Genomic DNA, 14,786 nt, shown 5'->3' with positions numbered 1-14,786 from the left:
TATCACAGTGCAGAAATAAAAGTAAAAGTCATGCATTCAAAGTTTTACTTAAGTGAAAGTTTCCGTTTTGTTGTTTTATATATTTAACATGTAAAATCTTAACCACATTTTAAACTGTGGTCTTAGGTAAATAATCTGAGTACTTCTTCCACCACTGCCACTGTGTATCAAATATGGTACCAAAGAGAAAATCATCTTAGAGTTGTTTAAAATTATTATACATTTTTATTGTTATTGGTAATTATGCTGTCGACTTCATGTTTGCCATATATGGTAAAATGGGCGGTCCTATCGTGACGTATTTTGGTCAAAGGTAATTTTGTACGTCGGCGTGGTGGTTTGGCGCCAGTGATTTCGCGGGGTAGCAGCACAAGAAGCAGCATTATAGGAAAAGGAAGCGAGGAGCTTACATGTAACTCGACAGGTTAAAGAGTTACAAACCTCCGAGAGTGAAGTGGGTGAATGCTGCTTCCTGAGTTTAGTCCTGAACTCCGAGGTGAGCAGGGGCAGCGGTGCGGGCTGGGTGCTGTGTCCACAACGCAAGTGTAAATATGTTTGCTAGCTTTGTGTGTTTGTTTGTCGTTGTTGATAAATACGCACCTTGTAGAGGACCAGGTGAGCCAGGGGGGAGGTGGTGTCCCCTCTGTGTTAGCAGTCGTGTAGTTCGCCTGCGTGCACGAAACTTTGCTAGCTGGAGACACCACATGCTAGCGCCGCTAACTTGGTGAAGCTAGTTAACGTTAGCAGGCTGCTCCCCCGCATGGTTCAGTTGTATTCAGCGATGTGGTGCATGAGCAGCTACAGTTCTTACACTGCAAGATGTGGCCTGTACTTGATAGGTTAACCCCTTACTTTTAGCTGGACACTGTGTTGTGGTCGTTCTCGGTGTCCCGAGAGGAAACTGGGATGATGTGATGGTCTCTGGTAGCAGCGCATAGTGGCGGCTGAACACTGCAACACTCATTCTCACATCTGTATCATCCAGGGATGCTATCAACTATGCATGGGGGGAAAAAAGGCGTCTTCTCATCCTTTAAGCCGCCGTGTTTAACTGATGGACAAGACAAGGACACTGTCTCTCATAAATGCATCCAGAAAACCCAGCCTGTCCTGGGATACCCATGGATTGGCTACTGAACGAGCCTGGGGTTCAGAGGGTCCCAGAGCCTTGTTTGAAGCTACTAAATGTTTACTTTAGGAAAGCACGAGTTGAAATAGACAATCAACCGCTAAGAGATAAAATTTACACAGACACACAAAATGACAACAGATAAATCGAGAGTGATTATAGAGAAACTCAAAATCCTACTAAGATATGTCACATTAATGTAAGTGCAAACAGATGCATAAGTCAAAACATAACACAAATGGAGAAATGGCCACCTCTGTGTTGTCTCTTGTTATTTTGGGTCTCTTTTAATCTGTTGCTTTGTTGTAGATTGGGTGGTAACCTTTTACATCTGTGCCTAGATTCTTTTTATTGTTACTTATTCCTAAAGGTGTCCTTGTTAGTGTGATGCCTTGTATGTTAATGCTATTCCTGTACTTTTATTGTTGTACAGCACTGGTTGTTTTTAAGTGCGCTTATAAATAAATAGATTTTAAATGTGCTCCACCAGGCTGATTTACCCAAATATAAATAACATCCTGGTGCATTTAGGTTTGTTATCAGGATGAGACGGTGACATTGCACAGTTACCATTTGCTGGAGGTGCACATCAGACTTTACAGTACATGCAGTACAGTATGTCTACAACGATAGAGCGTGTCGAATAACTTGTATGTAGGTATAACAGGCGTGTCGAATAACTTGTATGTAGGTATTATAACACATGAATGTGTGAACTGACAGTGGGTCTGCTCCAGCTTCTTCCTTTTTCTAACATGGCTTCTGTTCTCCCTTTTCCTCCTCCCTTGCGTTATCTCACTCTCCCTGTGTAAAGGCCTTGAGGAAGTGAGGAATAATGATGGCGGTGGCTGGGCCTCCAAGCAGCTCCGGCTTCCTTCCTCTGCTGGAGTCTGTGGAGGACAGTGCTGCTGGGCAGTCAGAGCAGACTGACGCCTACCTCACCATCGCCAAGTAAGTCACTAGCTCTGATTTTCAGCAGTCTCTTGGGATATGTCAGAGGGTGTGTTGTGTTCACAGTTACAGTTTTTTTTTTGTTTTGTTTTTTTTTTGGTGCAGTCGGCTCAGTGGAGAGGAAGGCCGCCAGTTTCTACCTGCAGTTGAGAAGCACTTTTCTCGTTTGGGCAAAGCCATCATGGTGAGTCTTCTCCTTTAGTATTATATCAGCTTGCAGATGCTCTGTGCTTGTATTAAAACTAAGATGTCTGTGGTCCTGCTGTAACACTGTTTCCCCTTCATGGTGTTCAGGCTCATATAACCAGTCCGAACGCAGAGCTCAGCCAAGCTGCCCTCCAGGCTTTAGGGTTCTGTGTGTACCATCCTTGTGTTGCCTCTGGAGTGCCTGGTATGTTGTTCACATATTTTCTCCCTCAGTGTCACAGCATTGGTTGAAACCTTGTTTATAGGGAATGCAGCTGATAGTGATGGACTTGTTTGTTTTCCAGGGACCTTTGCAGCAGAGATTCTGTTAGCACTTTGCTCACTGGTGGTGAAGTCGGTGGATAAGAACACATGCACCAGAGCATTATGGGTCATCTCCAAACAGAGCTTTCCTCCAGACATGGTCGCTGACAAAGTGAGTTCGAATGCAGGGAAACACAGACCAGCTGTAGTGTTGTTTCTGAACGCTGTCGTCCTGCTGGTGTGTTGATGCGTGTCACTTCCTCCACTCAGGTGCCATCTATACTGGGAACTCTGGAGAGTGTGTGGAGCAGAGAGGACCTCCAGTCAGCTGTAATGGAGCATGAGGCCTTGAACGTTGTCATCAGGTAACAGAACAATAGCTCGTGTTAATGCCAAGCTTTTGTTTGATTTTGTGAAAGCTTTATAATTCAACACCACAAAAGTCAGATCTTGTGTTCTTGACTTTATTTTATTAATGCCAGTGGCAACCTGGGACAGCAGGTGTGTGGTGGCGCTGCCTTTCTCTTGTATAAGCTTTGAATCATTCTTTTAAAACTCTCTGTGGGAGCAGCTTGAACAAGCTGGAAAGTGAAGATTTCTGCATTTCTTTATGATGATGGGCAGCTCGAACAGTTTTGGCATTAGCCAAAGGACCCAACACCACTGTTTTCCTGGTTGGCTCCTCTATTTTTGTTGCTGGTTTAAATGCAAACACTTCTCAGATGCAGCAGCTCGATGTCAGGGACTGGTTGTTTTCTGTACCGTGACTGAAATGTAATTCAAGTTGATTTGTTATTTATCACATGGACTAGACGGTGGTTCTTTAGTCTTTGGTGGGGGGAGTGTCACCATATTAGACTATGGCAAGCACGCTGTGCTGAATCAACAAATCATTTAGTTTTGCAAGTTAATCACTGTAGTATGTTGTTTACTTGGGTTTCTACTGCTCTGTGAAGGCTGCTGGAGCAGGTGCCAACCCAGATGGGTGAGGGAGCGGTACGGTGGGCGAAGCTGGTCATCCCGCTGGTGGTCCACTCGGCCTCCAAGGTGCGTCTGCGGGCCGCAGTAGCCATGGAGATGGGCATGCCTCTGCTCCTGACGAAGCAGACGCAGGTGGCCGCCATCATCGAACCTATGATGTCCTCGGTGAGTGTCTTTGTGTCAGTAAGGGCTGCACCACCTTGTTGGCACCTGTGGAAGCACTGCAGCAAAGGAATGGAAACATTCAGCCCCAGTATTACAATACAGGAGTTTCTGTAGAGTTAGATATTTGATCTTATAAGTATTGGTAAAAATATATCAGTATTCATTATCTTTTAGTCATTTTTATGTAGCCTTTATTTTACCAGGATGTTCCATTGAGAGCAAGATCTTTTTTTCAAGGGAGACCTGGCCAAGGTGGCAGCCATACGCATCACTTGCTGCATTTGTTTTTTGTTTTTTTTTTTAAAGAAAAGAGGATGTTAAACAATAAGGAACTATGTTTACTTCCCTTTGCAGAAACTGATCCCAGAGCTGCAGAAGCTTTTCGTGTCTAAGAACGAGACCAATGTCCTGAAGCTCTGGCCGTTGTTCGTGAGGCTGCTGGGGAAGGTGAGGCATCGCTGTGTGCATGTTACAGGCCTTTTCCCCCACAGATCATAATGAGCCTCATTGTTCTCACTGCAGATTTCAAACATTTTAGATTTAGCTGTTGCCATTTAGATATCAACATCAATCACATGCTGCCTTTTTGAGAACTTTTCCTGTAATCGGTGAAAGCAGGGCTGCAGCCCGTTGTTATTGATCAAGTTAATAGTTTTTTTTATTAATGTTTTAAATTTGATAAAGTCATGAAAAATGTCAAATGTAATGTTTTCATATTTGTGAATTTTAAGCTTGAGGCAAGTAACGGTGCTTGTGTTGTTAGCAGCTACTTCCAGAGCACATCAGCTGATAATTCCACCTGGTCGAGTTGAAGTCAGCTGAAGCTATAAACTATTTCATTTGTAAGGACACACACCTGTGTTGTTGAAAATGTTGGATTTAGACAAAAGACACTGTCTCTGAAGCTGAGTCACACAACAACAGGTCAGCAGGATTTAAGGGGAAAATGCTTTCAGCTCTGTATGAAAGGGTGAAACAGCAGCTGGATGTTTAATATTCACCAGTGGCCATCGTTTATTATTGTGAGTCGACATCATGTTTTATCTGTTTGGCTTTTGCTGCTTGAAATACAAAACTCTTTTTAATTTTATACCCTAAACAGTTACTTTTAATGTATAGACCTTCAAATAAAAGCTAAATTAAAGCTGAATATCTGCTGAATCGAAATCACTCTGAATTGTACTGTTTCGTATCATTACAGATTTTGTAGTATTGTTTTTGTATCTAACTGTGGACCATGTATCAAGATATATATTTAGTTGTGTGAGAGGGAGAGATACACACCCCTAGTTTACTGTTCACACCACCACTGACCAATTGTCTCAGTGCTGGGTGAGACCAGGCTCTTATCTCCACTATACAGAGAGGTTTATTTAAGAGAACCAAGATCAGCATTTTACACGGAGGAACATTCTGACCGTTCTCAGATGTCTGCTTTTATAAAGTCTGTCATCTTGGTCACATCTGACAGAATCTGATGTTTCCTCCACAGCTGCTGCACAGAGGAGGCCCCTTCATCAACTCTCTGCTGCATCTGGAGGAGCTGGGTTTCCGAAGCTCCTCTCCCACTGTCAAGAAGATTGCCTTCATTGCCTGGAAGAGCCTCATAGACAACTTCGCCCTCAACCCAGGTGAGCAGTGGACGCAGCGGGTCCTGTCCTCAGGCTAGTTCTGTCTTTTAACACACACATTTAAGTTGTGATAGATGCCGTGTTTTTTTTTGTTTTTTTTGTTTTTTGTTGTTGTTCCTGCAGACATCCTGTGCAGCTCCAAACGGATGAAGCTCCTGATGCAGCCACTCACTTCCATCAATGTCAGGACGGAAGCCCTGCTGCTCACCAAGGTGGAGGTGTGGTGGTACCTAGTGGTGCAACTTGGGCCCAACCTGTCGCCTAACTTTGATCAGGTCAGACATTCCCCTCATTCCCAGATAGTTGGTGCAGCCAAGACTTAACTTTTCATTCTGCCCACTGTCTTCAGGACAGATTATAAAGTATGAAGGGGTTATATGCTCCAATGCTGGCTGCTCTCAAGCTGGAGCTTTTACTGTCCTGGCTTTGTGGGTTTGCAGTAGTCTCTTTGTAAAGTACTTATTAAATGTTTCCATCTGTATTTACTGTACATGCATTTGATACTCGTATACTCAAGGTCTGTGCTAACATTGAATATGCACAGGTGATATCTAAAGGTTGTAGGAAAGTGTTTATTTACTGTAGAAATACTGTAGTTAATATAATTAAGACCTGGTGTTGCTGATGCATTTTAACTTCATGGTTGATGTTTGTGCTGCATGTCATGAATCCCAGTGTGATGTGACAGTATTACATTGTTCCTTGGTATGTTCTCATAATGATATTTTTCTTGGTACATCTGCATATTTCGCAGTGATTCTCTCCTCATCCTGCTAATGTGCTGATGAGAGCTCAGCTGTGAAATGTTCAAAATCTGAAGCGCCAATTGCGTTTGAATGATCAGTCACATGTTTGACACAATCTCAGAAATGGTGAGATTCACAGTAGTGAGTTCCAGTGTTATCAGCCCATCTCTGGTCAGAGAGCAGAACAAAGTACGGCTGTGACACATTGTTCAGTATAAATGATGTGTAAAACTAGCATCTAGATCTACTTGATATGCTGATGTTTGAAGTACATACGATCGCAAAACCTGTTTTGTTGGTGCACAAGCAGGTGAGTGTTGGAGGATGAAAACTGTTAATAAAATTTGTGGTGATAGTTGAAACTACAGTGACTGCAAGGGATCAGCCTCTGACAACAGTGAAGTATATTGTACATCGTTAATATGATGGGGCTGGTAGACAAATACAGGAACTGGTTTTATATATGAAATGTTTTTGCTGCTTTACTGAATGTAGTTGCTAATTTGCAGTTGCTCAATAATAATCAGTTTATTAGTGTTTTTTTTATTTATCTTATCTTTATTTATCCTTATCCTATTCCTTAGCAGGTCTCATGTTGGGCTTTCTGAAACATGCACATAGGCTGCATGTGATGTGGTACACTCACCTGTGTCCACTTCACTAGCATGTCCTGCAGCCAAACTCTGTGCTCTGAGCAAACACTGTTGTTTTCCTCCAGATTTCTGCACCTCTGCTCCACTGCACCATTGGATCCGACTCCTCTTCTTTCCTGGGCACTCCCTCAAGAGCTGTCACTCAAAGCGTTGCTGCTTCTCCTGGTACACCCAGTACTGGTACTTTGATCCAACAGGCCTGTCAGTCCCCTGTATGATGCACTAGATTTTTTTTATTTTTTCCTTCCTCCATCCCAGGCATTTCAACCTTCAGCAGCTCAGCCAGCACGACTCGGGTGAGTCTGAACTCCAGCGCCCAGGTCCCCTCCACCTTCCCATCTATACAGCTGCTGGGCCTGGAGATGTTACTTCACTATTTCCTGGGACCAGAGGTTGATGATGCTGCAGCAAAGAACAAACTCGTTCTAAGTCTTGGTGAGAGTCAGTCATCTCAGGAAGTCATACGTTTGTCCTGACCAGCTCCAACATGTGGAATTTTGGCATCTAATGTTGTTTAGCTGGAAAAACAAACAGCTGAGTCAGTCATAAGCTTGTAAGCATGATTCACAAAAATGGCAAAGCAAGAAGAATGCTGACATGAGGCAGCTGTGCAGATGTCGGGTTGACTTTATTCTTTAAGCTGACTTCTCCCAGCGGTCGACTGAAACTGTATCAACAAGACGAACACGTCGCTGCTGACTGAGCAAAATAAAACTCAGTTCAGTGTCCTTGTCAGGCCTGGTTCTGATTGGTCAGCTGTTAAGCCTTTGTGTAGCGCGCGTGTGTGCGTGTGTGTTGGGTAGTTGGATAAACCCTGCAGTTGAATTATGTTTCTCTCATGAACAACGTTGTCTTTTCTCTCAAGAGCCCTTGAAGCACCCGCTGCTCTCAGGTGCTTCTTCTTTCATTAAACATGCTGCTGTGCTCATCTCGAACGTCAGAGATGGATTCACCAATGTTGGAAAAGGCGCTCCAGGTAAACCCTACCTCTTCACTTGACCGGTCTAAATAAATCTGTTTCTAAAAAGATGTTTATGACAGTGAAAATATTCAAGCCTCGGTTCAGAAATACGATGGCTGCTGAGCTGCTTTTAAGCCAACTTTAACCTGCAACCTGATAACTAGTCCATGTCTTCTGCTCCCTACAGAGTCCCTTCTGGCCGTCACATGGACGAGTCTGGCCCAGTTTGTCAGTTTAACTATAGAGTCTGGTAAGGACTTGAACAACTTGTGTGTTGTATGGACATTGTTACCAAAGAAATGCAAACTACTGATATGCTCATTTGCTCCATTTTATTTTTTCTGTCAAACAATCTTCTCTCTTCTCCAGTCCCGTCACTAAACATGCAAAACAAAACAAAACAAAAAAAGTGGCTGTTTTTTCATTAAGCATCTAATCACAGCTTGAAAAACCTGTTTGAGCACAGAAGCTCCCCGCTTACAAATATTTTGTTGTCTTTTGTTGGACAGTAAAGTGAGTGAGTTTTGCAAGTTCCCTGGTTTATTAATTTTGTTGTCTTTTGTTGGACAGTAAAGACAAAGAGGTTTCTGTGTCTGAGTGAGTTTTGCAAGTTCCCTGCTGTAATGTTTGACATGGAAGCTGTGATTCGAAAAGTATCCTCTTAAACCTGATTTGATGCTGAAGACTTCTGTGCTTTGTTGCTTTTGTTACCACTGTAATGTGTGTTTGGTAGCAGAAGGCAAACCTTGATTACTTGCATCCTGCAGACCAGGAGTTTCCACCTCGTGTCGTGTTAACTGACTGTTTCCCCTGTTGTGGCTGCTGCTCAGCATGGTGGGCTCTTAAAGTGGTGGGTCCGGCCTTGTAGCGCCACATAGAGCACTCTGATTGGGTCCGCTTTTATCATGTGGGAGGAGGACCAGTGAGACCTCGTCCTCATCACCTGTCTGACCCACTCTCACTGTCATCAGTTTAAGTCTTAGTGTTCAGAGCCTCGTGCTCTGGACGGCTGTGAAGAGACAAACACACTGAGGGGTCTGTCCCCAATGATGACTCTCTTCTCTCAAACTGGACACATTGGTTTTAGCCTCTTGTAGAAATGTTACGGTTTCTGAGTGTAATCTGTGCTCTGTCAGTCGGCAGTAAGAAGGATCGCCAGGGCAGCGAAGTGCTCACACTGATGCTTCAGGCTCTGCAGAGCATCGTCACCTCCGAAGCTCTGCCCGCAGACAGAGTCCTGGTAAGACCAAGATCAGAATCCTTCACGTCTGATGTATTCATCCTCATCATCTTTGCTGTAGATAAATGTTTAACAGCTCTTAATAATAAAACTGGCAAACAGTAAATAAGTGGTGCCATTTAGTATTTCTTGTCTTAGGAAAAATGCACCCCATAGTGAGGGTGATGCTGCATGTGAAACAAACACCCCATAGTGAGGGAGTCAGCCCACATGTGTCTCAGTGAGCCAGCAGCTGTTCAGCTTGTCCTCAGTCTTACAGGCTGTTTATCCTGCTGTTATTTCCTCTGAAGTTTCAGATTGACCTAGAAGATCTATGACATGTCGGCCTGTTGCGCGTAATTATTCAAAATGTATGTGCATGTAAACTGTCCGTAATGCGCAAACATCCAGGACGTCACCTCCTGCTAAAAATGCCCTCCTGGGTGCAAGATTATTACAGCTAGAATTCAGTTTATTTATTCACTTATCACACCTCATTTTATATTTTGTCATGTGTGTTTGGAAAAATATAAAGAATAGATCTAATAGTTTACAGAAACAAAATGAGACTACAGGGCTCTGAACAAATTGGCCAGAAGAGTGTGTGTGTGTGTGTGTGTGTTTATATAAGTCTTTGTATTGTACAAGCCACCAGCTGATAGTATTTGGAAGTAAATAAGTGGAATGAATTTTGGTTTTGAGTTTGTGACTCTCAGCCTCTGACTGAATGTGTTTGATTTTGTTGCTGATGTTTGTTGTGGCAAAATGGCTTAAATAAACTTGTTGACTATTTTTTTTTTATATTTGTTTGTCTTTTTGCATCAGGTTCTGTTCGAGGCCACACTCAAAGTTATTCCCCAGAGAGTTCTTGGCTCTGCCTCGTACCAGGTGGGGAAGATGGACGTGCTAAATGTGAGTGCGTCTTGTGTTGTGACAATTCTTATTTAACAAAAGAAAGGTTGAGATCCACTTTGTCTGGTTCTTTATTAGAAGCTTCTGCTGCTGAAGGGCTCAGTGCATACACAAGGAGGTCGAGAGGGCAATGAGCGCTCTCGCAAAGTTAAGGAAGAGTAAATCAGCTATGGGAGGGGAAGGGGCTAAGTTTCAGTGTCGGGGCTTGGGGCCCACAGTCTTCAGTCACGGAATGTTTAACAATTTCTGCCTTTATCAGCCTTGCCTAAGCAACAGCCTACTTATAGCTCATTAGCAACATACAGTGGGGCAAATAAGTATTTGATACACCGCCAATTTTTCAAGTTTTCCCACTTACAAAGAATGGACAGATCTGTAATTTTCATCGTAGGTACACCTCAACTGTGAGAAACAGAATCTACTGAAAAAATTCCAGTAAATCACATTGTTAGATTTTTAAATAATTTATTTCTATTTTATTGTATGAAATAAGTATTTGATCACCTACCAACCAGCAAGAATTCTGGCTCTCACAGACCTGTTAGTTTGTCTTTAAGAAGCCCTCCTATCCTCCACTCATTGCCTGTATTAATTGCACCTGTTTGAACTCGTTACCTGTATAAAAGACACCTGTCCACACACATAGTCTATCAGACTCCAACTTCTCCACTATGGGCAAGACCAAAGAGCTGTCTAAGGACACTAGGGACAAAATTGTAGACCTGCACAAGGCTGGGATGGGCTACAGGACAATAGGCAAACAGCTTGGTGAGAAGGCAACAACTGTTGGTGCAATTATTAGACAATGGAAGAAATTCCTCTGCTCAAGCCAGCACATGTCCAGGCCCGTCTGAAGTTTGCCAAAGACCATCTGGATGATCCAGAGGAGGCATGGGAGAAGGTCATGTGGTCAGATGAGACCAAAATAGAACTTTTTGGTATAAACTCCACTCACCGTGTTTGGAGGAAGAAGAAGGATGAGTACAATCCCAAGAACACCATCCCAACCGTGAAGCATGGGGCTGGAAACATCATGCTTTGGGGGTGCTTTTCTGCAAAGGGGACAGGACGACTGCACCGTATTAAGGAGAGGATGGATGGGCCATGTATCGCGAGATTTTGGGCAACAACCTCCTTCCCTCAGTCAGAGCATTGAAGATGGGTCGTGGATGGGTCTTCCAGCAAGACAATGACCCCAAACACACAGCCAGGGCAACTAAGGAGTGGCTCTGTAAGAAGCATTTCAAGGTCCCAGAGTAGCCTAGCCAGTCTCCAGACCTGAACCCAATAGAAAATCTACGGAGGGAGCTGAAACTCCTTGTTGCCCAGCGACAGCCCCAAAACCTGAAAGATCTGGAGAAGACCTGTATGGAGGAGTGGGCCAAAATCCCTGCTGCAGTGTGTGAAGAGCTGGTCAGGAACTACAGGAAACATATGACCTCTGTAACTGTAAACAAAGGTTTCGGTACCAAATATTAAGTTCTATTTTTCTGTTGTATCAAATACTTATTTCATGCAATAAAATGGAAATAAATTATTTAAAAATCTAACTGTGATTTTCTGGAATTTTTTTGTGTAGATTCTGTCTCTCACAGTTGAGGTGTACCTATGATGAAAATTACAGATCTGTCCATCCTTTGCAAGTGGGAAAACTTGAAAAATTGGCGGTGTATCAAATACTTATTTGCCCCACTTTATATGTAATTAACATACTGTTTCCACGCAGTTTACTGCAGATTCATGGCAATTCCTCAGAAATAGATGTGGTCAGACTGTGTGATTCTCTCCCCAGGGAACCCCAGCTCTGTTTCTCCTCCTCCTCCTCTATGACAGCAGCATGCTCCCGGCCTACATTGAGGACGAGAGGTGGGTTTGATGTTGATCATAATTTATTTACTTGCATAAGTCAGCTCAGTGACTTAACACATTTATTGAAAGGTTTTGGCAAATGTCCTGCAGGAGTGAGAGAAACCTTTGGTCCTTGTTTATAAATGATTTTAGTCTTTAACGCATGAAGAGAAGAACTTAGATGTGTTCGAATCTTCATCTACCGGTTTGTCTAATGATGTATTGTGAAGCATAAATTGTTACTGTCAGTGGTGGAAGAAATATCCATAACCTTTTAATACAACTACAATTATCAATTATAAAAATACTGATTAGTCCTGAACTTAAAGTACAAATGTCAGCATAATCAGAGAAATATCACTAAAGTATTAAAAGTAAAAATACTGAAGAATTATGGATTGATTGATTCAGTTGCTTGTATGTGAAGCTTGATGAAATATGAACACCTTGACACTGCTTGTTTTGTCTAAACCTAAAAATGATTAAAGCTAAACAAAATAAAGGGAAAATCAGCAAATCTTCACCTGTGAGAAGCTGGAACATCAAAGGTTTGTTGCTTTTGCATTAAACTTACTTCGACCTTTATCAAAATCGTTGCCAGTTAATAAGAACTCTGTACTAACAATGTACACAAGCTTCAGTTTTAGTCAGAAGCACATATTGGCATGAAAAGAAAACACTGGCGTACTTTGTGTTTACATACAGAGCTTGAGCAAATGTACGACTGGTTACTGAGTAACGTTTCCTGTGAGATCAGGAAGAGTCCACCTTCCTCTTTCATTCCAATGCCACATTGCAGTTGCAGTGGAGAGCTGTCATAATAAATAATGTCATAACTGTTGTTGAGAATAAATTGCATGATTTATAAACCACTTAAAATTCGGCACTTATTTAGCCTTGCTCCATGAATAATAGTTTGTCTTCCTCTGTTAGTGCACATGTAAATTGTGGGATTATTGTAATCTATAAATACATGTGCTGTTTCTGAACAGATTTTTTTCCAGTTCCGTTTGTTTATTATTTAACCAACTTGACTCATCTCAAAGCTGGATAAGAGTTTTTGTGCATTGAAGCTGTTTATTTTTTAATGTGGTACACGTTCCTTCTACGACTTTATAACCCTGTGAGTGTTGCTTGATGTCTTTAAATCTGCAGGTTTTTCCAGTGCCTCCACACGCTGGTGGCCTGCGGCCTGTCGGGCCCCGCTTCCCCTTTGACATTTGCGGAGGCGGTGCTGGGTGCCATCAGACACAGCGCTGGGTCTGTTGAGAACAAGGAGCAGCTGTGGAGGATGTGGAACGCGGTGGTCATCCCGCTCACAGACACCATCACACAGGTAGAGAGTCTGATTAATAATCAGGGTTGTTCAGTGGTCAAGAGGTTACTTGTTGACGGTGGAGGGGGCAGAGCAGAGGATACAGTCTGCCTGCAGTGTTTGTTTGAATATCTTGAGTGTCTTAATTTGAATCATTCGGGGCTTTTAACTTCATCATGAAGTGACAGTTGGTAATGGACTGTTTTGAACAGGGAATGTGGCATCACAGTTTGAAAGAAATGTGAGAGGTAAAATTATAATGGCAACCAGCAAAGTGAACTGATAGAACCACTGACGTCATAGTAAGTGGAGCTGCTGAGAGTTCACCTGTTTGTATCTGAACATGTCATCTAGTCTGTATTCCTTAACTAAATATTCCATGATTGGTGCTAGTGTTGTCACGATACCAACGTTTTGGTACCGGTACCAAAATGTATTTCGATACTTTCAGAATTCTCTCCACTAAGGGCATCTGTAAAATCACTGAGTGGAGCCAGGACATCCCTAACTGTTTCCAAAGTTGTCATGTCTGTGTCTTTCGGCATCAGGAACCATTTTTTTCTGTCATCAGCTAGAACAGCACAGACTGCTTGCTGCTGCTCACAAAAGCGTTCCACCATATCATAGGTGGATCCCCAACGTGTAGGCTCATCATGAATTAGCGTGTGTTCTGGTAGCTTTAAATATTTTTGTTTTTCCTTCAGCTGCCTTGACATTTTATTAGCTCTTGAGAAGCCTGACACTGTCTTACGTAGCCGGGACAGACAGCTTGCCACACGATCGATTTCTATGGCCTTTTTGACTGCTAAATGCAAATTGTGGCCAAAACGGGGAATCCAGAGTTGGTTGGAAAATGCCTTGCGGTTGTTGGTTGCATCGTCTGTTGTGATTCCAGGCGCTGCAAGTACCAGTCCCATCCAAATGCAGTATAGTACCATTTTAAATGCCTCAGTACCGCGGTACCATACTAGTACCGGTATATCGTGCAACACTAATTGGTGCTGTAGTTCTTTTCCTGGATGAATAACATTACAACAGCAGAACTGACCATATACTTTTGTCACTTTAATGCTTTTTTTTTTTTCTGGCAGCCTCGCTAAGCGAATTCGATGTCATCCGAGCGCTAAATTAATTTAATGTCCCATGGGTCACATTACCTCTTTTTACAGTCAAATGAAGTGAACCAGGGTGATGCTCTGGAGCACAACTTCAGCGCCATGCACTCGGCCCTGTTGTTCCCCATCACACACCTACTGCGTGGCACGCCACTCCAGCAGGTCTGTTTATCTCAAGGTTTTTACTTTACCTACATAACCCTCATATCTTTAACCGCTGCTTTGTCCTTAACGATGACCAGTCCAGAGTCCTGTCTTCACTTTGACCAGAAGGGACCAGCCTGATTTTCAGTTCTGTTTTGCTCAGGCGACTCAGAAGTCAATGCTGTCGACATGGTCCAAGCTATACAAAGTGTTTGCTCGCTGCTCGGCGCTGGTGGCCACCGCTGAGGAGAACGTCTGCTGCGAGGAGCTCTGCACAAAGATGACAGCTTCAGTAGACAAAAACACCTTAATGGTGAGTTGAGGAGAGGGAATACTGGCATCCTATTAAGGACCTAACGGTAGTGATATGTAGAGGAGTGGTGGTCAGTAAAATGTTTATGTAAAAAAAATATATGTATATATAAATATGAAACAAAGTATTTTATCTACCTCAAAACAGTTCTGACAACACATTTGACTAAATGTATTAAAGCGTCCCGATTGAGGGGAAAATGGCATTAAACCAATTATCCTGAATGTGGTGGAAAAACATTTTTTTTTTTGTT

The 14,786-nt window shown here is 42.8% G+C and overlaps 1 protein-coding gene across 1 annotated transcript in view; it reads left to right on the top strand.

Annotated features, from left to right (window-relative positions):
* Positions 1-317: 317 nt before the first annotated feature.
* The window catches only part of rif1 (replication timing regulatory factor 1), a 27,540-nt gene continuing 13,071 nt past the window's right edge, over positions 318-14,786 (top strand). Inside the window, exons 1-20 of the mRNA XM_020621694.1 lie at positions 318-496; positions 1,944-2,080; positions 2,186-2,264; positions 2,375-2,471; positions 2,572-2,702; positions 2,801-2,895; positions 3,487-3,676; positions 4,031-4,123; positions 5,169-5,307; positions 5,431-5,582; positions 6,772-6,886; positions 6,965-7,141; positions 7,572-7,682; positions 7,855-7,917; positions 8,804-8,907; positions 9,712-9,798; positions 11,591-11,664; positions 12,802-12,982; positions 14,131-14,238; positions 14,384-14,533. Of these exons, the coding sequence (XP_020477350.1) occupies positions 1,965-2,080; positions 2,186-2,264; positions 2,375-2,471; positions 2,572-2,702; positions 2,801-2,895; positions 3,487-3,676; positions 4,031-4,123; positions 5,169-5,307; positions 5,431-5,582; positions 6,772-6,886; positions 6,965-7,141; positions 7,572-7,682; positions 7,855-7,917; positions 8,804-8,907; positions 9,712-9,798; positions 11,591-11,664; positions 12,802-12,982; positions 14,131-14,238; positions 14,384-14,533 (2,262 nt within the window). The 5' untranslated portion in view covers positions 318-496; positions 1,944-1,964. The remainder of the gene's footprint in view (positions 497-1,943; positions 2,081-2,185; positions 2,265-2,374; positions 2,472-2,571; positions 2,703-2,800; positions 2,896-3,486; positions 3,677-4,030; positions 4,124-5,168; positions 5,308-5,430; positions 5,583-6,771; positions 6,887-6,964; positions 7,142-7,571; positions 7,683-7,854; positions 7,918-8,803; positions 8,908-9,711; positions 9,799-11,590; positions 11,665-12,801; positions 12,983-14,130; positions 14,239-14,383; positions 14,534-14,786) is intronic.

This window comes from Monopterus albus, unplaced genomic scaffold (genome assembly GCF_001952655.1).
Source record: "Monopterus albus unplaced genomic scaffold, M_albus_1.0 scaffold266.1, whole genome shotgun sequence".
NCBI classification, from domain to species: domain Eukaryota; kingdom Metazoa; phylum Chordata; class Actinopteri; order Synbranchiformes; family Synbranchidae; genus Monopterus; species Monopterus albus.
Note: the sequence above shows the minus strand (reverse complement) of the source record. Positions and strands in the feature narration are given on the sequence as shown.